At 41.6% G+C, this 24,090-nt stretch overlaps 1 protein-coding gene across 1 annotated transcript; it reads right to left on the bottom strand.

The window, feature by feature from the left end:
• Window positions 1-6,529: 6,529 nt before the first annotated feature.
• On the bottom strand, window positions 6,530-15,993 carry LOC146591397 (uncharacterized). The gene is made up of 10 exons (XM_085312979.1): window positions 15,934-15,993; window positions 15,220-15,327; window positions 14,387-14,461; window positions 13,622-13,678; window positions 11,283-11,342; window positions 10,803-10,864; window positions 9,180-9,233; window positions 8,406-8,472; window positions 7,327-7,459; window positions 6,530-6,585 (listed from the first exon to the last, which is right to left on the bottom strand). Exons 1-10 carry the CDS (start codon window positions 15,991-15,993, stop codon window positions 6,530-6,532), a joined length of 732 nt encoding a protein of 243 aa, XP_085169105.1.
• Window positions 15,994-24,090: the final 8,097 nt, after the last annotated feature.

The raw sequence follows: 24,090 nt of genomic DNA on the forward strand, positions 1-24,090 counted from the left end.
TGGGAAAYCTGAGAAGTTTTCCACAATCAGCTACCGTTATGCAGCTTAGAAGCAAGAAGGGGTGAAATGTCATCTTCTTCAAAAGAAGATCGGATCCAACTTTTTGGTCAGTCATAAGAAAAATAATGGTATTTCTTGCTAACGTTAATATATATTCAAAGAAAGAAAGATATGTTCACTGGGGAGCAACACCTGAAGATYGACACAGTTAATGGAGTCATAGCAAAAATTCTGCTCCTCAAAGTACTTTTCAAGTTATTTAGTGTCAAAAAAGTCTTATTCAAGTTTCACTCAACTAAAGCACCATGTAGTTAAAAATGTGATGCATACAAGGTCTCCTCAAAGCCGTTTCCATCTGCAGATAATAGCTTTAGCTGATCACAGCAATTTCTCTGTACCTGGACATTTGGAAACAGATGAGTGAATTGACATGAAAATGGTTCTTGATGAAGGAAACGAAGCAGTGACACAAAGAACATCCATAGGATCAATTTAATTCACTATATATCATGATTTAGGAGAATGAATATGGGTTAAGGTGAATAATTTTTCTGACAAGGCAAAATGTCAAGTTGCCATCCAGCCTAAGCGATGTTCAGAATCACACAGCTTCAAGGAGAAGGTAAATAAATGGCTTATGTGCATCAATTCAGCATAAGGAAATCTAAGGTAATGTAATGAGGCTAGGGAGAATTTGAAAAGAAGAATAGAAGGCAAAGAAATGTGCTCTCTCTGGCCATATGCTGAGGGCACTGAGCAGGGAGAGAACCAGACGGTGTGGCTCAAACTTTAAACTATAGTTTTCTTAGTTTTAACCAATTACATTAATGTACACAGAAAGTCAAATGTATTTTAGAAGACATTAGGCAATTTTTCTCTGAAAATGACAACGATTTCATCTTCTCCTTTATCTGAATCCAAATGATTCTTTCTTGCTGGATGTTGGCCACATGTGRATATAAGTTATGAATGCCATCCCAGAGCCAGATTTTTGCTTAACAAATTATCCAAGCTTCTTTAAGAAGGTTAAGCTGTTACTCTAGCTGATCTCTGAAAAAAAGGAAACCCCACACTTAAAACACTCAACAGAGAAATGTCTGCTCTGGTACTTATTCAACAAGCCCTTTGACATGGAAATTAYTGGTGTTAACTCCTGTAGCCTAAAGTCTTCCTCCAGTAATTCAGAAAATGCACGCGAATGCTTGGACGTGTAGTCCTCTGTAATCACAGAGGAACAGATTTGCTGTTCGTCTTCGGACTCATCCTTTCTGTCTTCTCTTTGGTGATATCTGAGTATCTCAGCTTGCCAACTCAAGGACTGTGTTTGTACAGCACCTGATAAATCACTGCTGCTCATTCTCCCAGGAAAGACTGTTACAAACAAGGTACATGAATACCTAAACAGGAGGCCATCAGCATACCTGTTTAGACAAAGCAGAATAAATTAAAATGCTACATTACTGCTGGATTACCTGTCAGCAGGCTCATTTGCTGACTAACATGCTGTCCTATGGGCCACCTTCACATATTTCTCACCAGTAAAGCTCCAAGACCTAGAGAAGGGGGCTTCAGTAAGACTACCCCTGCTCACCCCTTGTGCCAAACAGAGACTAAGAAAGTCTTCCCAAAGTGCCCACAGGACTGACACACAGCCTGTCCACTGAAGTGCCCCTGTGCAGGGTTGGGGCAAGCRTGCTGGCTCCCACCGCAGCACCATGCAGCTGCTACAGACCATGCCCCAGACTTTTTCTCCCTCTGCTGCTGGCTCTGAAGAGGTTTTCTTCCCTTCCTGGGAACAGTTTTTACATTCCCATTGGCTGCTCCATCCTGGTTGGCTCTACCTCTTTCATAAAGCCATAGTTAGACCCCACTCTCCCCTATCCGTCCAGTGGGGCAAGACTGACCTAACCTGCTTCATTTTCACCCAGTGAGCCCTCACCTCTCTCTATTTTTCCTTCTGTCACCCCTCAATTTCATGTGCTTTTTCTCCAGGACCCCTGRTTTTGCAGGAGTGGGGGAAAATGTGTTGAGTTTTGTTAGGACCAATAATATGTCTAATATGCAGAATATATAAGAATAGTGTCCATAAGCAGATATGCAGGGAAAAGTAAGAACAAGACAAGAATATATGRCACTTCCCCTGAGCATCGTCCCCCACCTCCTGCTATTTTCARCTCAAAGGATTTCCTAAGCCTGATGTGGTTTGTCTATTTAGTCATCTTCAACAGACTTCCCTTCTAGCTATTTATTCAGGCTTTCAAATTTGAATCTATCTAACCTTTTTGCAGCTAAATCACTCAATCTTTTGTGGGATGAACAGGAAGACCTATGCAGTGGGGTAGTGCTGTGCTGGGAAATGGGTTTGCAAACACAGGAACTCACACGTGCCTGTGCCTAAGGTGATAAATCTCAGTGGAGTGGCATTTTTAAAATACATCTAAGGCAGCAAGAAATTTTCTGTTGGCCTTGAGTAGGGATCTGCAGCACTGAAGGAGGAAAGAAATAACAGCCTTGTCTAAGAGTACCAGAAAGTGTTGATGAAGCCAGGAAGAAGAGAGAAAAAACATGTGTTCATAGGACTGAGCAGGACCATCAGCCCACAGGGGTCTTCTCATTTAGAGGGATGTTGATCTAGGAAGAAGATGCATACTGCTTTGGGAAGCTGGAAATTTTTTAGCCCTACACTTCTATTCTCCAAAAGCTGCAGGAGGCCAGGTCCCGCTGCAGACAAGAAAATTTCTGCTCTCCGCCTACCTCTTCCCRGCACTTCACTTCCACACCTCTTCTCCAGCACTTTATCCCAACTGGGGATGAATTTGCATCTAGCTAGTTTTCTACAGGGCCACATTCAGGGAAGAGCTGTGTGTCCTCTTGCACTCATGTAGTTCTCCTTCCTGCTGGAAGCTCCATCCCAGCTGTAGGTTGTTGAGGTGCAGGAGCTGTGAGCATATGCGTACGTCCCTACCGGGCAGGAACAGATCATCAGGGGATTCTTCTGCAGTAACCAAAGGCCCTCTTTGCCTGTGTACCTGGTTGTACGTCTCTGCCTCTTTTYCCCCAAGGTTTTGGAGGAGGGACAGAAAGTATTCAATACCATTATATTTCTAAGTTAAAAAAATCTCAAAGCACTAAATATGTTTCTGTGGTTCCGAAAGAGACAGTTGCACAGATTTGGGTGGATTTGTTCCRCAATTCAGTCTGAATCCAAATCACTGCGGGGTCCTTTAGGACACAGGTCTAATTTCAGCAAAGGATTTGTCACTTTGTCCATCCTTCCTCTACCTGAGGGAAGAAAAGGGGGGAAAAGGACAAAACCTTAGAAAAGAGATCACAAGCATCAGTGTCCCAGCATGAATGTGCAGAGWAGCCCAGCTGTAGGAGCACATTGGAAACCTGGACGATGTTGCAGAGCGTTTGAAGCAAAGCTTCTGCTGATGCCCAGGAGGCAGGCCTAGATCAGGAAGGGCTGCACCTGAAAATCCCATCCAGCATAAAGCTGACAATACTTGAAAGAGTGGTAGTCCACGGTCTAGCCAACTGAGCTCTCCTGGCAGACCCAGTCCATCAAGGCAGATCATAGGCAACCGGCACTAGCCACAGCAAGCTCAATATGAGCCACAGATTGGCTGGTCTCTGCCTAGTGACCTGCTTTCCTGCTTCAAGGCCTCACTCCTCCCTGGAAAGGATGAGGATRGACACTTCATCAAGCTGCATCCAAAACTGCATTTTGTCAATTCAGAGATGAAAGTAAGAAAAACTAGAAGAGTAAACTTTCTATTACAGAACTAAGCTGGACAATTTTTGCCTAGAAATTAGATATGTTTGGGAGTGGGGAGAAGCAAAGAACTGACATGGAAGATAATTAACTTCCATGGCAAACTTAATGATTTCATCCACTGTTGTCAGTGGATCTGGCACCTGTAACACAGTGCGGGGTGAAGAGAAGTAAGTCTGTTTTAGCAAGGTTACCTGAGCGGAGAAACTGAAGAACAGAGAAAGGCATTGCAAACCCGCTAATCTCTGAGCACACAGTATGCCTGAGGTGTGAATACTGAAGCAGAACTAAAAAGCCAAATTCAGGATGTGCACAGGAAGAAAGCAGATAAGCAATGGTATTGTTCCCTCTTTTAAGTCTTGTACAATATGTCTTTGTCAATGCATCCTGTGGCAATTCGCTGAGGTTTGAAAAGCCTCACGTGGCAGCACCTTCACCATTGCTTCCATCACAGCTCCCTGCAYGACTTCCATTGCATCCCATCTGTTTCAACACAGTTGCATCCCGAGTCATTGAATGCTTTTTCTTTTCTTTCATGCCACCATAAAGTGTTTATCTTTCTTTTCTCACTTCATGGTCAAGTTTCCCACAAAAATTTGCAATCATAGAGCCAAGCAACAGCACTAAACTTAGCCCTTACTGCATTTTCTTCTGTTAAAGATTTCTGTCACAGTGTTCACAGCCTGTGGGCTATGGCAATTGCAGGGAATGATGTAGCTCATTTAGGAAAACTTTTATGACAAGGGCAAAGTAACAAGCACAGATTTTCATCTCAGGCCACACTTCCAAATTTCCCCTCAAGCTACATAAGCCCAGTCTCACATAAAGCGTGTGGGGACTCAGACACAGGGTGCAAGTATTGGGAGTGCCCTGTGCTAGATGCAGGAAAGCAGCAGGGAATGTACCATGCAATAAATTGCACGAATTAGATGATATTTTCACAGACTTTCACAGTTTGTGGTACACTGAGGGTCTCTCACAATTTGTACAAACATCCTGTCTTATAAGATGCACTTCCAAGAACTCCATCCCTCTTAACAGCTTTTGTGAATGTTCTTTTTCAAATTCAAAAGCTSCATCTTCTACACAGAAGCTAGACATTTTGCTGTTGTGCTTTGCTTTCAGCACACTTTCTCTCCATTGYAAACATTTTTTTGTGTGTTTGCCTTGCAAATTTTGAGTGTTTCAGCTCCTTCTACAYGTCAGGTATCTTCCATGAAAGGTTACTGGGCATATGACAAGCCAGTCCTGGAGAGCAGTTTTCATGTTCTTCCTAACCMGTGAAAAGAGCAAAACACTCTTGAGCAGCAAAGAGGAAGTTAAACTATTTTCTGAGATACTTTAATCTTCCAGCAGCTCTGATTCACTGCTACTTGACTATATGAACAGCCATGTCTGACTCCTTCTCATTGCTCTCATGGAGCTGATRAGTAGTGAATTTGGAAGATGCAGGAAAGCATCAGTGAGGCTTAGAAATACAGCTACCAGCTGATACCTGCTGAAGCACCAAACTACCCTTTTCAAACACAGAAGTAGACATAGCTTCTATGCTAAGATCATCCTGGTCTCCTTTCAAACAAATAGGCATGGAAAGCTGTAACTAGGATAAGTATTCTGCGTGGCTTGTAATGCTTCAGTACAACATTGCAATGTGGYCTGTTCTCCATAGTGATCAAAAAAAGTCTGCTTCCAAAACTGATTCAGGGAGGGAGGGGGCATGTTGCCTTTCTTGAGGGTAAAATTTAGGATACCGAGGGCCAYAAGAGCAACAAAGCCCAGAAAGATGATTGCACTGAAATCTTTTAAGTGTCCATGAGCTGAGCTGTAGGAATGGTGAGCACTTGGTCACAGTCTATTGTGCTTTACTGTGGATGAAGAAGGCCTGACCGCTCAGTGAAGCACACAGAAGATATAATGATGATCTCTGTCTACACAGGATTTTGAAAATCTGCAATCACACACTTGTCTGTGCAAGACTGGKGCCTCCAAGATATGTGAGGGCTTCCAACAGCCTGCGGATTGCCCTATACTGTGAGTGAAGGAAGTCACCCATGTCCTACACAGTGGACTCACTGTGGGTRCGCAGTAGTATTGCTTTGTGTGTATAAGAATGGTCATTTGTAGCATTTTTGTCATTAGGCAGCAGGATGGTGGACTTTCTGATACRCTAATAGTCACAGAAGTGATGATTGGTCCTGAGTCTGGCAAAAGACACTTTTTTTGAAAAAAACTTGAGCTCCTGTCAGTTATCACTGCTCCACTGATAATGAGGTCATTTCAATTTGTATCAACAGAAGATCCTATTTAGATTTCATTACAGATTTCCTGCACTAATGCCTGTGCTGATGGGGGCACGACATTCTGGAATTTGGGGAATAGATCCAAATATGGAAATTGGACCAATTTTTGCAACTCAGACCCACCTCTAATAGTAAACAACTGAATATTCCCAACTAAGCATACTCCCTCTTGCCATGATACATGGTCCATTCTTCCTCTGAGGAGCTGATGTGGTTCTCACAGGAAAGACACAGATGAAAGCATCTCTCTCTCAGCACTGATGAAAGCTTTATTTAAAAGTGAGATCTCCCCAGAAACAATACAGTAATTCTACAGAAATCCAGTCTGGAGTCTGTAAAATCTTCTAGGGTTAGTGTGGCCAGAAGCAAGTTTTGTAGTACTGATGGGAGATACTTCTCAGTAGCCAACATATCCAGGTAACACAAAAGAAAAATCTGTAATACAAAACCAGTGCTACACAAGAGCAGCCAAAGCATAAGAAGAGCCTGCCAAACAGTCGTGAAGAGTTCCTGCAACAAGAGAGACAGACAGGTAATACAGATTAAAATACAGACAATGCAGAACAGCTCTGTTAAAATTGAAGCCTATTAGAGCATCTAAGCTTGTATTTCATTCCCTTGACCAAAGCAGAAACTTTCTGTCCTGCTGCTGTCAATATGACCACAGTCAGCTACTGACAAGTGTTTAATAATTAAAGACAGCTCTTGCCCCCAAAGGTTTTGTAGTATGAGCAGATGAATAGGACACAGAGTGGAGAAAATAAATACTATTGTCATTTTACAGGTGGGGAACTGAAGCCCAGAGTGAAGAAATTTGCCTGAGGTCATACAGGAAGTGTGAAGTACTTGCTGTGAGACCAGTCACACTTTTGATTAATGCATCATCTTCTCTGTTTCGTTCAGACAAATCCTACATGCTCTACCTGTTCCATTGGGAGATTATTCCCACAGGTGAATGCCCTGTGCTAGCAGGAACAATTTCCTGACATTTAAAATGTACATATTTAAATGGAAATGAAGCTCCACAAATGAAACAAGCCAGAAGTACTTGCTAATTGTGTTTGGTCATGCAGCATTAAAAATGCTTCCCTATCCACAGGAGGGTAAACAACATCAATTCATTTTCTTGACAACTCTCTGCAAGATACAGCCCAAATCTTGCTGCCATACAGGAAAAAAATGAAGGTTATATTCTTTTTATGAAGGCACTACAGGACCACCAGAGAAAGGCAATTGAATCTTGGGAGATACTTCTGTGGTTGTTGGAGTGATGGATGAGGATGGACTGATGGATGGGGATGAGGTAAATGAGGAACGGTTGGTGATGCTGACATCGACAGCCTTCATGAAATATTCGACAAATAACTTCAACAATGGCTCTACTCTGACCNAAAAAAAAAAAAAAAAAAAAAAAAAAGAAAAAAGAAAAAGAAAAAAGAAAGAAAGAAAGAAAAAGAAGAGTTCATCTATGAATACATCCTTCTCTTCAAACCACCTTCAAACTCGAGTTTGAAGACTAAGAAAATAGAGGAAGGTCTGTGAGTCCATTCTACTTCAGTGAAGGCAAATAAAAGGAGAATGCCTCCCATAATGAGTAGCCCATCCCTCAGGCTGGTGGGTAAGTACTGCAGAGAGGTGATTGATGATTTAATGGAGGGCTGAAAATGGAGCATCCAAGAGGAGAGAATCACATGCCAGCCCTTCGACTTTCCTCATGATAAGAGAAGGAGACAGCTGCCAGCAAGCAAATGAGTGCTGCATTTTTGGAGGTGGCAGATAAGCAGGTTCATAGGAAATGTACCCAAGGGCCCAGAATAGAGTTTGCATCCCGATTACTTCGGTCTGTAATTTAATTAAGTTTACATACACACAGTTCTCCACTTCCAGCACATTCTTCTCCACCACCATGTTTCTCCTATGTGCTCCAGCATTTGTCAAAATAATCCTGACTGCATGATGCTCCATGTGTGAATTATCCAAATCTGCAGGCACTGAGGATATTTTACCTACCTAAGCCACGAAGAGCTCTTTTTTAAGTAGCCAGTCATTGATTTCTGGGTCTAGAAAGAAGAGACGTGAATTACTCTGAAATTCGTTTATAGGGTAACAAACATTGAAGAATTATGGATTTCATGCAAACTAACAAAGCTGATTAAGAAGTGGTGAGCCTGAGGCCCAGGGGTGGAAATGCTACAAGGAACCACCAGGGCTGCAAACCTCAAAGATGAATCACGTATGATGAAACAAGGAGATCTTCAGCCCAGAAGGAAGGAAGACAGAGGAAGCCCTGCAAGCCCAGCTGCAAGGGGAGCAGTGCAATTCTCTCTTACCAGCTTCATCATGGACATATTCTGAGCAGGAGGTATTGTGTGGCTGTCCATCTGCTCCTCTTGTGGGCTGTGGAACAAAAAGAAATACCAACAGAGAATGCAGCTGACTCAGCTTAGAGCAACCAGAGCTAGTGAATGGAGACAATGAAACTGCAGCAAAAGGAGGAGCTACCACCTAACAGATGCACGGGCTGTGCCAAGGAATTTCATCCTTCTTTCCACTACAAAAGTGATTGCATTAAAAATAAAGTTGCAGAGCAACACTGTCAAGGGTAAAGACTACATTGTTGGCATAACCAAGCAGCAACCTCTTCCTTAAGAGAAGGCAGAGGTCCATTTCTCCTCATCTTGAATCACATGTTTCTAAGTTACACTGTGTTTGACGTTTTGTTTTCCAAAAGTACATATTGCTGTGTTTCATTTTCAAGCTCTCTCTGCTTTGCTTGATACAGATGTGAGCAAGAACCTCATAAGCCTGGTGTATAAGGGCAGTTGGCTTCCAAAATGGATTTCTCTCCAACAGCCATCTAGGCCATGGAGAAGCAATAAGAATTCCCAGGGTGGAGTCAGCTATCAGGAGCAACAGCAGAGGCAAGCAAGGGCACATGCTGAATTTCCAAAAAAAGAAACAGTATCAACTGACTGTGCTAACAGGCTGAAATCAGGATTTTGTTTCTTGTCAGCCTTTACTGCCAAGCTGCTCAAACTTCTTCCTCCACTGCACTACATGCCTTTTACGCTCCATGTTTATTTTCAGCTTTCCTTCTCTTTTACCTGCTCCCTGTTCCCAAGGCTGCCATCTCATTCGGCATTTCCCTTGAGGCTTTTCTGTAATCGAAAAGAAAAAATAAAGATTTCCAGCCACTGAGATGTGATTGGGTTCATTTCAAGGCTGCTATGCTACACAGTCTCCTGTTGTATGTTTTACAACTGTTTGCAGAGAGCCTGAAACTTCTTCTGGTCAGACAATGTCCCTTCTCATGTGCTTGCATATTCTCTTGCATGGTGGGCCTAAAAATGTGCCCACTGGGACCCAAAACTCTGCCCAGCGGGACCCAATATAAATAACAAAAATGCCTTTTCCAATGATATGTTATTTCTTTTTCTACTCCTAGATTAAGAGCTTGTCTTCATAGGAATTACTGCGTGAAACAATTGAATGCATGGCTTCATCTAGTCTTGAATAAGAGGAGATAATAGGTGAAGTACCATATGGTGGCAAGAGCGCCCACCAAAGGGATAGAGCTAGCTCTATTTAGATTATCCTATTGCAGGAGAATGTCAGTACTGCTTGGCTACCTCCCCTCAGACATAATCTACCATGGTAGCAAGAAGGGAAAAGGAGTCTGGTGTTTTCTTGCATGATGTCATTCCACTTTGCCTGGTAGAAGACACCACAGTATTAAAAACAGACGCTCTGTAGTGCCCATTAAGTATGGGGGGTAGCCCTACCACTGCAAACAATGGAGAATTTGAAAAAATTCCTTCAAAATTCTTGTTATATTAGATTTTGCGCGATATTTCAAACTTCATTGTTAGCATTCATGCAGTGCATTCATAATGTCATTATATAGCTCTTCTCACCAGAGCATGAGAGCACAAAAATGAATCTCGAAGCACTTCCCATGCCTGGAAGAGGAGTTTTCAAACCAGGCTAATATTTACTGCCAACACTTCACATTCAGTGCCTAATTTGGGAGTGATTGCCAGAAGAGAATACTTAATCCCTTGTGTTTACTGAATTCAGAGGATTTCTGCATTACAGAGCAGTTGAGAAAAGGAAGATTAAGACTGAAAGGTCCCAAACTTCAACCCACATGGCCTGGGCTCTGTATTTAGATCATGCCGTGTGGATATGCTATTCTGGAACTCAGATTTTACATACCCTGTTACATGCAGAAAAGTACAGCCCAGTAGTGAGAGAGGGGACATGGTTTGCATGACTCTTGAAATCAGGCCAACAAAAGAGAGCTGTTGCTCTGAAAATAATTATGTGGCTGCAGGCTCCGCTACTGCTGCTGAAGCTGCTGCTTTTGCTATTTATTCTGAAAAGCAATATTATGAAGCTAGTGCAAAATATTTAAAAGGGAATTTGAAATAGATATCCAGGATAGAACCCACATCTTTGGTCTTCTGAGGAAAAGATAAGCTACTCCTGGCATCTGATAGGCGTGAGATGAGACTTTTCAAATCTAAATTTCATTTGCATTTCAGTGGTTGGGTGATTAGATGACAGCAAAAGAATCTATTCTATGAAAATAACAGGTGCATATTTGACTTTCCATAAACCATATTCACTTACAATCAATAGCACATACTTCAGGTATGGATGATTTGGAAATATTTTGAATGCCATAAAAGAACAAACCCAGAATAGAGGACATTGCTAATACTTACAACCTAATTAATGCAGAGTGCTTGAGCCGCTCTTCTAAGCTGTTTACTTTTATCTGCAGGTCCTTAAAAGTTGAAAAGAAAAACAAATGTTCTTAATATTAGTCCATTAGTTTAGTGTACAATAGAAGTCAAGACAGAGCTTATTAGCGTAAGATAGCACGAGTGCTGCCCTTGCCAATATTATTCTCTTCTGCCAAATCGACTCTGATAGCAACCTGCAGAAATCTGCTTTCCAGGTATTATTTGTATTACAGTAACTTCCTTCATTACTTATGTTCCCAGTAATGAAACCATGGGCAGCCTGACTCTCTGCAGTCATACCAGTATTATATTTTACTCTGTTACTTTACAGTTTGACTTTCTTGTTATTAGCTTTGTAAAAGGTGGTGGTAGAATGGTGCCAGTCTAAAGAAAGACAGACCTGTAGTATTCAACAGGATGCCCAAAGACAGACCTTTGGTATTCAACAGGATGCCCTACCTCTAGCACTTTGCCCTGTTGTATGACTACTCCTCTTGTTTCCAGTATTTCATTTTTTTCCTAAAAGCAACAAAATCAAATATATTTTGTTAGGAGCAAAATATGAATATGAAAACAGTAGTTTTGGTTAAACTTTTAATGTAAAAACATCTACTATAAAGCTCTGACTCTGCACTTTCTATCTATCAATAGTTCATCCAAAGTGTAGTTTATGTGATCATGCTGTCTGTTTGACAGTCTTCCCAGCCCCAGATGTTTTGGCTRATTTCAGCAGTGGAGAGAAATCTTAAAGAAAAGAGATTCCTAACTGTTCTGTAAAAATTGGCAGCTAGATAGGAGGTAGAAGCTGAAGCTGGTGTCCACATGGAGATAAATGCTTGCAGGGGGAGSCTCACAGTTTATCAGGCCCCAGAGAATCTGCACGGGAAAAAACTGTTTGTCTCCTGGGGTGACTTTTTTTTTCATTATCGGTGGAAATTGTAATTCTGCACAGCTCCTGTGTTTGACYGGCAGTTAATGGGAGATATGTTAGACAATGTGTTTGACATCACGCAGTCACCTGCAGTGACACTTATCCAAGGTTACATGACCTAATGCTCAGGGGGCAATGGGATGCAGACACCTGCACTCATGGGTGCAATAAATCAGCCAGATGTCCTGGCTCTTCTGCCACTGCAAAGCACATGTTTGGGGCTTTATAGATTAGGGGAGTCAGAATCCTGCCAGCTTCACGTTGCTCTCAGCAGTTTAGCACTGCAGAAGAGGCCTGGGGGTCCTGTCAGGCAGCAAGCTGGGCACAAGCCAGCAGCATGGCCCCCTGGGGCACCCAGGGCCATAAGACTGGGGCATAGCCCATAGGTCAAGGGAAGGAATTATTGCTCCTACCAAACACTCATTAGACCACGTGGAGATGCAGTGTCTTGGTTTGGGTCCCTCAATATGTGAAAGACATGAGCAAATGGGAGCAATCTCAAGGGAGGCCCCCATGGTGGTGAAGATKAAGACCTTGGCCCATGAGGAGAGGCTGCAAGATGGGGCTTCTTCAGCCTGGGGATGTGTGGGGCCTGACAGCAGCCCCTCAGGAGCATACTGAGGAGATGAAGCCAGGCTCTGCACAGTGGTGCAGGGTGGGAGGACAAGTGACAGCAGAAATAAGTTGAGACAAAGAAGGTTCAGAATAGGAATATGGAAAAAAATCCACATGATGAGAGATCTGACTGGAGCAACTGCATARGCTCTTGAAAACCCTCAAGGTTTTCAAGATTCATCTAGATTCAGCTCTGAGCAGCTTAGTCTGGGCTGACTCCACTGTGTACAGGAGGAGGTCAGACTGGGTCCTCCTGAGGCTCCCTCCAAATTGAATTATTTTGTGATCTTATGCCTCTGCTGACTAGTCAGCTTGGCTTATGAAGGTCCCTTCTAAATAAGAGAGTTGTTCCTCTGCAGTATAGCATGAAATCGTAGACATATGCACCATTTCAAAACTTTGCTGGAGACTCTGTTATGAGAAGTACTTRCATTTAATTGTTTAGCTGGGAAAAAAATAATCATCTCTATTTGTACTAAACAAAAAGAAACTATCAACTAGTCAAAGGGAGGGGGGAGGTAGGAAAAGGGATTTGTAAGTAAGTCAAAACAGTCTATTTTATTTAGCACTATGCTTTTTCGAAGTCTTGTGATGATTGATGGAATAAGGATTTTATTTCCAACAGGCTAATTAAACTCCATCTGTGTGTTCAGAAACCCTAGGTCCCTTCCACTGGAGAGACAAACTAAGGCGTTAGCTACCCAGGTATTCATATTTGTTCCCACAGCAAAATGGGAGAAGAAAGCCTGTTGACATGAGGCCATTGTTTTGCCTATGAGCTAGGAGATTAGGAAAATGCACAGCTGAAAATTGGTCAGCTACCAGCTGATATCTGCATAAGAGAATTAGACCACCTACATCTCTTCATGGACAATAGCATATGTCACAAGAGCAAATACTGTTTGTGATSCACTTTGGGCAGCATCGAAAGAGCAAACAAAGACCCAGTAAGTCACAAAGCTGAAGTCTCTCTTCCCCAAACTCCTTCTCACCATAAAGTCTGCTCTCAGATCATCCTTGCATTCAGTGACAGCAATGATGATGGAGTTTTTGTCATGACAGTGACAGCCAGCAAAACCTCTGCTAGGCCTGTGTCTGGGCAGAGTTAAATGCCACACATCCATTTCTTTCACAGCTCTAGGGGATGCCCAAACTTACAAACTATTTTTAATAACCTTACAGTAGACTCTCACTCTCTTTCTTCATCTTTCATGCACATTTCTTCCTTCATAATTTTTATCCATTTTGATACCTTTATAATGTCCTTTTCCTTTTCTTCCATCCATTTCTCCCACTCCTGCAAACAGATCTAACACACGAAAAAGGTTAGAACTGGGTGAGGCTGGGCAGAGTGATGGGCAGGGAGAAGTCACAGATTTGGCAAGATGGGAAACCAAGAATGAGTCTTGCTCTAAGTTTTACGTGCCCTYAGGGTAACTACCCACAGGTTTTCTTGATGTAAATTGTGCCATTTGTTTTTATTCCTATTAGAAAATAATGAAACAAATCCTTTCTGTGTTGGTTGGTTGCAGATCTTTTGTAAATAAAGGAAAATAGAGGAAGCGTGCATGCATGTGTGTGTGTGTGTGTCTGTCTGTCTTCTGCACTCAGTCCACAACTGATTTCTTACTGCTGTTTTATGTAGGAAAAGTGGAAGAGGCATCTTCCTTGCTGTTACATACAGCAGCAACTGAAGTCTCAAGMCTTATTGTATGTGTATCTATATGGCAACATCTTTAGGTGAGGAAGTGGATTTTTACTTATGTATGTAAAACATCTGCAAACACCATTCCTGATTAAGGACCATGCATACCACAAAGGGCTTTACCAATGACTGTGCGTCTTTCACCGTTATTCTTCCCCAGAAAAGAGCTTCTTGAATCAGTTTGCAAACCCTTGGGAAACAGGAATATCTTATTCTGAACCTTTCTAYGCATCAAGTCAAAATGTAAAGTTTGCATACTACATGTTTTATCAAATCATTAATAGGAGGATGGGTTACTACTTGCCCACTTGCCTTCAACTCATTTATGTCCTCTATACGTGGAAGCTCTTGATGCTGAAGAAGTTTATATTCATACAATTCATAAATCTGAAATTTAAAATCAAATATATGTCATGAAGAAGAAACAATGAAGTGAGRTGTAGATTTTTCTCTGTTCTCGTTATACAAGGGATCTTGATTTGTCAGACTGTATGTTTCTAGTCCAAAATGACAGAAAGTTTCCCTGTGAGACCTACATCTGAAATAGAATGGCACAAAATGAAAAAAATTACTCAAGATGTGCCTTTGTAGCACTGCCATTTTGATTTGACATTGATTGCCAATTGAATTGCCAATTGAATTTTCAAAAGATGCCTGAAATATCAAGMAATATTAAGTGTCATTTAAGGCACTGGAAAGATAGCACATGTAGGCTACTTCAAGGTAAGTCCTCAAAATATTTTGGTCATTTTTTTCAGGTTGTCTTTAATTATCAGGAAGTTAACCATGTTTGGGAAGTGCATAAATAAAACTTGACTTTTCTTGTATTTTCTTAACACTCACTTCTTTGCAAGTAGCTAAAGTATGTAGAATATAGCCTCAGCTCAAGAGTCTTTTTTTACCATGATGCTGCAGGTAAATATTTCGGTGTGTGTTTGTGCGTATACAACTTCCCTCTCTCTGCCCACAAGCATGAGAAACAGAGGATGAAATTCTGGCTCTAGTCTGAATTATTAGAAAAAATTCCTCTCACTCCAGTGAGACCAAGAGACTTGCCCACAGTCATGTGAATCAGTTGCAAGAACTACAAGACAGTCACGTCCTTGTCTGGAGACACAGATACTAATTAGCAACTCTATCTCTACCTCCTCCATCTGCCACTCCAAGTCTTTCTTGATCTTTGCAGGAGTAGAGGCTGTATTGTCYTTCTGTCTCATCTTGGTCCTTGGAGGTGAAGTTGAGCTGTGAAAACTATAGGATGCAATGTCACACAAAGGACAACAGTTTGGGTGACCATTCTGGTGTGATGGGAGAACTGACAAAGTGGGAGTGAGAACATCAAAATTGAAATTCAAGTTTCAGATTATTCCTYTTGCTTTCTCATCTCGCCTCACATATGGTTTTTCTTGTACACAATATAATTCTAAAATTGAGCCTTTTRATGCAACAATGACATAATCCCACTTTCAAACAACAAAAGGTTTTGATGAACTCCCCAAAATATGTTTGTACGTTTGTCTATTTTGCACTCTTTCATTATCTGACTTGGCCAAGAACTGGATGTACCAAAACATGTAGAAAACACTCTTATCTCACATTATTTTAGCTTAATGGATAAAAGGAAGTAGACAAAATCTCAGAAAGAAATTGTGCTGAGTGGGTTGGCAAGTACCTGTATTTCTGGGCAGGCCTACTTAGCACTAGAAAACATCCACTTTGCAATCATGTTATGCAAAACACTCTAAAAGATATTTGCTTTCTGTTCTCGAAAAACAGAAATTCAGTTTTGGTTGAATATTCTTGGAGAGGCATCCATATTTGACACAATTACAAGCAAATCTATTCAAGCTGTATTTACTCTCAAAATGTCTGTTTTCACTGAGGAGCTGCTTGTTTTCCCCAGGTAATTTATAAACCATCTTGCTGAGATCTGTCTTCACACTTCTTAGTCTCTCTGTAGCTAAGGTCGGGTCTGTAAACATTATGTTCCTACAAAAACATTTGCACAGAAAATCTGTTGTTTTGCACTAAACACTGGGTCATGTCCCTTCTCCTACAGAGTYTGAAAGAGATATTCAGCGGGGCTGTATAACTGCCTCTTCCAAACTCTTCATGTCTGACAGACTTCACAACGGGTTGTCTCTTACATGTTTAATATCCGTTTCTTCTGGACTTTTGAGAGAAGCTTGTAGAAAATCAGTCCTCTTACCAAGTTCTTACAAAGCAAAACAACGTGCTTCATGGCAGCAACTGTTACAAAACTGCAAAAAAAGGCAAATATAGAACTCCCTGCTTGTTTTTTTAATCCATGTCCATAAGTCTAATCTTCATGTTACTATCATAACTGTTGAATTTATCTCTAATTCCCATTTTAGACAGGGCATTCAGGCACAAAGAGGCTTGAGGCAGTCATATAGGATATGTGGGACTTGRCCAGGAAGAGAAATCCCTGTTCAGGGCTTTGGCTGTGAGATCGCATGAGTACATGGTTATGTGCCCATGTCCGCAGGGACCTTAAAAGGAAAGAGCTGAGGTAGGACAGGTGGAGCATACCCAGCAGTAGGAAGTACTGGCTGAGACCATGATACTATCCCTGGGATCCATTCTTGAGCCCAAGCACAAAAAGCTTTKTGGAAATTCTGCGCAGGCTTTCAAGGACAAAATAATGTACATGAAGGGAGCTTTGGAGGCATTTCCCATAGATAGCTTTGTGGCCTTGTTTACACAGAGAAAGAATTGAGTTTTTCCTCTGGTATTCACATTCAGGATGTCAGATGCAAAACTGAGGGATAGTTTTTGGACATCTGGCTCTCTGAATGCTGCAACTGCTTGGTTACAGCTGTGAGGGCAGAGTGCAGACCTTGAGGGTCTAAGGGAGGACTGGGTGGCTGCTTGACTTGGGGGATGTGTCCCCACCATGCAGCAGAGCACAGCACAGAAATCTCTCAGCTAGCTCTGAGTCAGTGAGKACATCTCCAAGGTGATGGGCGAGGAGGTGAGAGGGCAGAACAAAAGTAGACATCTCAGTCTGGCGTTTCCCTTGGGCTACGGCAAATCTGTGCATGGAGTTCAGTTGCCTAGCACCAATGCAGATGGCTCTGCCCGGCATGCTGTGGGCTGGGGTAGCACAGTCTGCTGCTCCAAAAGAGCAAAATATGGGGTCACTTTCCAATCCAGAGAATAAAGTAAACTGCATGATTATGTTTATTCCTCATGGAATCTGCTGTAATTTGAGGAGAAAGGTAAAATCACAGAAGAAAATGGCTAAAAAAGTCCACCCAAAATCCATGTTAATAAAATTTTTGACATTTTTTTCTCTGTATCCCACAGGCCATAGGTCCTCTGTGGCCAAATACAGCTATTTAGAGGTCCTGACTGGATTCAGTAGGACTGTGAGTCTGTCCCTCTTAAGCTGACTAGTATGAAAACTGTGAAATAAACCAATTTTTTACCAGATGGAGTACATCAGAACAAAAACTAAGGATGATTTACACAACATTGTACACTTAGATACCATCTGTAAAATACAGGGTAAAGCTACTTATCCAGGCAACTGTACTATGCTCCTAGTGAAGGCAACATCCTGCATCCTCTCCTCCCTCTAACTAAAAGTAGCACTTTTTATCCTGTTTCATGTGTCWTGGGTCTCTTTAATTTGGTCATCCCAGGAGAAAGTAGACCTCAGACTTTAAAGAAGTCTATTCTGTATTCTCCTGTAAATACTTGTATTGAGGAAGGGAGGGGAAGGAGTGAAAGGCCAAAGGGCTGTTAGAGATGTTTGCATTGTCACTGCATGGTCTGTTCCACCAAAATTTACCACAGAAATCTGACARGAACTCACACAAACAACTGAAGCCTCTTCTACATGTTCATACCACAATGTCACCAAGATTTAGTTATGCATCTCAAATAAAGGTGGACCCTACWCTTCTGCCAGAAACAAAACACAGCTAATGGGAAGGAGATGATGAAAARCCTGATCCAAATGGAAAAGTTATGATCAGAGAGGGCTGTGCTTCTTGACTCAAGAAGACCAAAGGTTGAGCTCTTTTCCAAATACAGTTACAGTTACATCTACTACACCCAACTCCTTAAGGTCCTCAGGTGTAGTGAGGTGGCATAAGACAGTAAGTTTTTAGTTAACAGACACTAYCCAGCATCTTGTTTTTGTCTTTCTCCAAGAAGGCTCAGTTTTGCTACTGCTCAAGAAAGAAATTTTTAATTAACTGCAGTGGCTGGAGGACAGTGGAGATGAGCTTTAGTTCCTGTGGTGTCCCCATGTTTTCACTGCCATCAGCATCTCAAGCTGCAGTCACTGCAACACATCAGTTGCCACCTTTCTTGGTCAATGGCGTTAGAGCATTCTTGCAAGGTGGGAACTTTGCAATGATCACTGCACCGAYTATGGCCCATGTGTGCACAGACAACATTACTGACTCCCAAGCTGATAACTTGAGGTGACTCAGAAGATGTGACTGTCCTTTCTGTGGCTTTTGGAGGGCTCAGACATGCAGTTGGTGCAGGTAGGTTGAACTTCCAGGATATCCTTGGTTAAGGCATTTCCTCCCTTCAGYGTCCCACAGGCTCAAGCAGAGAGCAAGCTGCTGGATAAGCAGGGCAGGCCAGCACAAGCCTGTAACATCTGTGCTCACAGTCTGCTCGGGCTTTCTATTTGYTTCTGGTTGCAGTAAGATATCTCTTTGAGGAGACAGCGGTGAGCGATGTGGAGAGGCTACTCTCACTTCTCCCTAAGCTTTTCACAAGCAACTGAGCTGGCAGCTCCTGGCCTGGACTCTCTGAGGTGCAGGATTTTGCTTCTGGAGTTCACATCCTTTGGCAGCTCACCAGACACRAACCTACTCAAGCAAGATATAAGGCTCATTTATTTTGGCTTGTTAGTTTCCAGTTGCGCTTAGAAATCTCTTTCTCCTGATAGTCTTACTCAGGTAACAGCCATGTCAATGGTGCTATTAATTCTCATTTTGAATGGTGTRTATAATTTCCATGTGTTGGTTTTGTTAGTAAAGCTGCTGAGCTTCTGGGGCACAGAAGCGTTAAACAAGTTAATTTTATAATACAGGGCTGCTTCATATTCAGGACCTAGTTCAACAAAGCACTTAAGCAAAGGAATAACAACTGACTTGAATGGGAGTATTAGTGCTTAAAGCTAATCATGTGCTTTTAAATTTTGGACTTATATCATGCCAATCAAATCATCAATCTACTCAATTATAAACTCCAGTTAACAAATGTATGTATTAGCCTTTCTTTCCTCAAAAGGGGAAAAAGATAGAGATGGGGTGTTGAAAAATCTATCAGACATCAATAGCTAACACAGCAAAGACCAAAACTGTGTTGGTTAGCTCCCTGCTAACTCTTATAAATCAGCAAATGCAGTGTTCCCAAACTTCAGTGAAAATCACTCAAATGCTCTAATGAACTAAAGGACTATATACTAAAAACCAAAAAAGGGGAGGTTTTCTCCTCCTTTGAGGCAGTCTCTGTGTGAATCTGGAAAGTAAATGTTTTTGACATCTCCTTAATTCTGAGATTTCTAGGATGCATAAAAAAGGCCATAAAACCTTTTACATAACACCATAACACCAAAAAGCATATCTGCATGACAGAAATTTAGAAATRATAGGAAAGGCAGGATGCTAACAACAAGGTTGTGCAGATAGAGTTGCTTAGAAGCGATGCACAGTTGCAAAGCTGAATATGCACACAGGTATCAGTTACTATCTGGCTCATGGGGAAAAAAAACTCTCAGTGCTCTTGCTAACCAGCAAATGCTATTTTACRCTGCAGTAATTTTACAGCTGTACTTACGCTAACCACAGACACACCCTAACCAAAGTAAACTGTAAATTYACTCAGTGAATTTACAGATCCAGCCATATGCTCCTATAGGACAAGACTATGATCTCAAAACTTTCAGCTAGTTCAAMAGAAACTGTTTAATGGATAAATATTGTGATACAGTTGTGGTTGAAGTGGTTCACATGGCAGCTTACTGGCTCACAACTTCGTTTTTTGTCATGCTGTTACTGAGGTCTGTGGTGAACAGCAGAGCTAGGCTGTCATTTTTCAGAAACAGCCTCTGAAGAAGCAGAGCTGTCAAARGAAGATGCGGTGTTACATGCTAGTGTGTGGGATTCAATAACCTGAAATGAATTATTGCTTCAGTCCATATCTGACCGACTGGAGCTGCTATTATTTCCACTAGCCCACAAATGAATTCCTCAGCCTTATTTCAAATGTAGGAATGATTTGGTTGTTGTTGCTGTTGCTGTTTTGGACTTATCATGTAGTTTGCTTTTGTGTGTCTTTTCAGTTTATAGACAGTCTTCTCCATGCCAGCCTGTAGGGACTAGGTGTTACAGTGATGTAGTGCATAAAAGTTTTCTTTTGAAGTCTGTTGCTGTGACTGCAAAATGGGAACTCGAAAGCTGATTTTCATGACAATTAGCATGCAGTTCTTATTCTGTAGGTGTGTGATGTGTTAGCACCGAGTGTTTATTTTTAGTTCAGACRGATAAAATCAACATTCAACTATATTCAGCTATGGATTATAAAACAAGTCTATCTAAACCAAGACATGTAAGCATGTGTGCACAGCCTCACACATGTGAGCACGTGCAACATACAGATAGAAAGAAAAAAAAAGATAGCTCTCTGAGATTCAATATTTCAGATTTTGCAGCCACTTCTGGAAAGACCTAGAGGAGACGGTAGCTATATCATCCAGCCTTGCCTGGAAGAAACCATGTCTTGGCAAYAGAGGGAGCAGGAGTGAAGCCTTCAGACTCTCCCTAGCCTCTCTTCTCAATGGCAGGATAGTACTGAGGGTCATTGTTGACTGTAACAGCGATGGTGTAGGAGGCRAGGCAAGATGCCCAGATAATGAGGAGGCTGTTGGGTGGCTCAATTTAAAATAGCAGGTGCTATTTCCTTGAGGAAATTTTATCTTAACTGCCAGCTCAGACTGGGAGCGCTGTGAGGCAGCAATTGTACCAAATGCAGTCAGCGTTATGGGGCGCTCATGCTGAACACCAGCCCCTGATCGCTTCCAAAATGAATTTAATTTTAGCAGCTATTGCTAAAAGAAAATACGTTCAGGTTGAACGTTCAGTGTGGTGCATAATTTAATCTAGCTCAACAGAAATTATTAGCTTGAACTTTCTGTTTGTCAGGTCTCCTAGAAATATCACCAGAGCAGCCTGACTGAGGCGTACAAGGAAGCCCTGTGTTGAGACTGCRCATCCCAGACAGACATGATTAGCTCCAGCTTGGTAGGGGCTGCAGAGACAGCACTCTCCCACTCTTCATTCTCCCAGTATTTAGTGAGTTAGAAAAGCTGGCTCCTAAGTGGGGGAATCCAACTCTGAAGAAAACGCTGGAGAGACAGAGTTACCTTTTTTTTTGTGCTCAAACTTCCCCATTCCCCGATTTTTGTGTGCCTGACTTTTCAGCGTCAGTGGTGTCATACTCCTGATTTTACATCATTACATCTGTTTTCTTTTTTTCTGCTTGTGTCCTTTTACATCTTACTGCTGCCACCTTTCTTTGGGTTATCTCTTGTTCTTTACAGATAATGTACTTTTCCCTGTGAAAGTACGCTGGTTTGCAGTTCAGAACAGCTCACAAGACAGTTCTCCAGCCCTCCAGAGAAAGGTGTCACCTTGTCAACCTTCAAATGCAGAGGGCCTCAAACAAACAAGGAAAGGTTTTTTGACTGTTCTGTGGTGCAGATGTCTGTCCTTTTATGGCAGCTGAATGGCCACTTATATTTCATTTACCAAAAGCTTTCCTGCTTGTATATGAGTAAAAAATCTCACATCTGATTTCATCACTACTCTGCATCCTTGGAGAGTTTTTAAAGTGCAATTTCATTGCTTATTCAATGGCAATTTTTAAAAAATCCTCTGTTATTTCCAAATCTGTTTGCTCAGAGAGCTGTCTGCCATGAATGTTCAGAGAGCAGATGCCTGCATCTTGTTTTTCAGTAGACACAGTGCTTTAAGTACATTCTCTTCTCTTCTATGTGGTTGTAAGGACTTGATTTTTCTGTAATATCCTAAGTTAGACTTGGCAACCATGACAATCATGTGCCAGAATCTGAACTGTATTAATAAGGATGTTTTTATGCCTTACTTGGATTATCTTTTCATCTCAGAAAGTTGCCAAAGACATGGACTACTGCTTAAGGCTGGATGCTGAGGGATAGGAACCCTCCCAGCAGCCAAGGACTTCTATGTTTGTTCCAGGAGAGGAAGCAAGCAAAAAGTGACTCTACCAAGGAAAGCTTCTGAGTTGCTTGCACTTCCAGTTTGCTTTACAAAGAAGTCTCTCACTCAGTTTCACAGCAAAGACATGACATGCTGAGAGAAATTCAGGATACTTCTCTTGCTCTGAGTGTTATCACAATTGCTAGTGTGYCTTTCTTGCATCTAAATTGTTTCCCTGTCCATTCTGACCAAGAATAGAAYCATATTTCGCTAATAAGCTGCACTGAGAAAGCCCACAGGCAGAAGATAGATTGCTKTTGCCTCAAAACCAGTTCTAGCTGATCTATTCTCAGATCGGGCCACCACAATAACAGAAGCAAATCACACTTCCTATTTCATTCTCTGCACGACATTGCACAATACAAACAACTGACTTTGTTCTTCACACACTGGCCTCAAGCATAGTTTTTGCAACAAAAAAACATCTCATGCTGCACTATGGAAAAGATAAACCCTCCACAGAATTCATCACTAGGGTGGATAACTCAAGGCATCAGTAGTTGCTCTTGTCCACTGCCTTCTTTACACTTCTGGTTTGTCATGAACAAGGAAGGTGTAAGAAATATTTGATGATCAGCTCAAACCAACTTTCTAGCAGAAATTATCCACATTTTCCTTTAAGAAAGCATTTTGCAGGCTTTTCTGAAGAAGTTCAATAATCTGTAGGGTGTTCAAAAGGTCAAGACATGATCCAGAGATCTTAACAGTTATCRTTGTATCACTTATCTTTGATTCCTAGGAAAAAAAAGTTGGATAAAAWAGACAAAACTAAGTGCTAACAGCAAGCATCTTCCATATTTCCTAAATACTTCTGGACAGGTCTACAAACAAGTTCTACYTGTCATTGAGGACATTTCCTTGCAACAGTATGTGTGGGCCACATCGTCATACTTAAAAATCTCCAGTCTCCTTGCAGCCTTCCTCAGTCTAGACTATACTGTGTTACTGACCGACTTYCACAACATACCTGGAAAGATGTGGGGGGATGTCTCCTTTAAAAGAACAATGGGTAATTTCTGTTTACCAGCTGAGTCTCTCCAAGACTTATCCACTMTCCTCCTCCTCTTCATTGCTCAAGGAGATACTTAGAGACGGAGGGGAGATGCCATGTGATCTGATCTCAGCAACATAACCAGGATATATGTTTATCTGTCTCCTATTTTTAGTAGCTGCAACCATGGCCATCACAAGGATGTCATAATGCAGAGAGGGAAACAACACTTGTCTGAAGACAAGCTGTCTCAAATCACATTTGTTCAGCAGCAATGCCTCCAGTGTTTGCTACTTCAGAATATATTAGACATTTGTTACAGGATGTTGAGAAGAGTTTTGCATCCTATAGTGTGGAGTGGCACAYAAAATAGATGTCTTGTTGAACTTCTGGACTAAAAGTCCATTAATATTGTAGCCTGTGAATGCTYGAGAAAGATCATGATAACTCAAATGGTGACTTCCAAGCTATGATTTTTTATAATTCTAATAACTTTTCCAGTCATTTAGGAATTGAGAGAATGGGTTATGGTGTTCTCCTGTTTTTGGCCCTTTAAAGATTGCTACTGTCAGGAGGAAAAATACCTGGACCAGGGGTGAAACAATATTTCTCATCTAAACAAATAAGAAGATAACTTGGAGGGAGAAGGAAGAAAAAAGAGAAGAGAAGAGAAGAGAAGAGAAGAGAAGAGAAGAGAAGAGAAGAGAAGAGAAGAGAAGAGAAGAGAAGAGAAGAGA

Source organism: Rhea americana, unplaced genomic scaffold, assembly GCF_003343005.1.
Source record: "Rhea americana isolate MKP2758 unplaced genomic scaffold, rheAme1 scaffold_373, whole genome shotgun sequence".
Classification (NCBI taxonomy): domain Eukaryota; kingdom Metazoa; phylum Chordata; class Aves; order Rheiformes; family Rheidae; genus Rhea; species Rhea americana.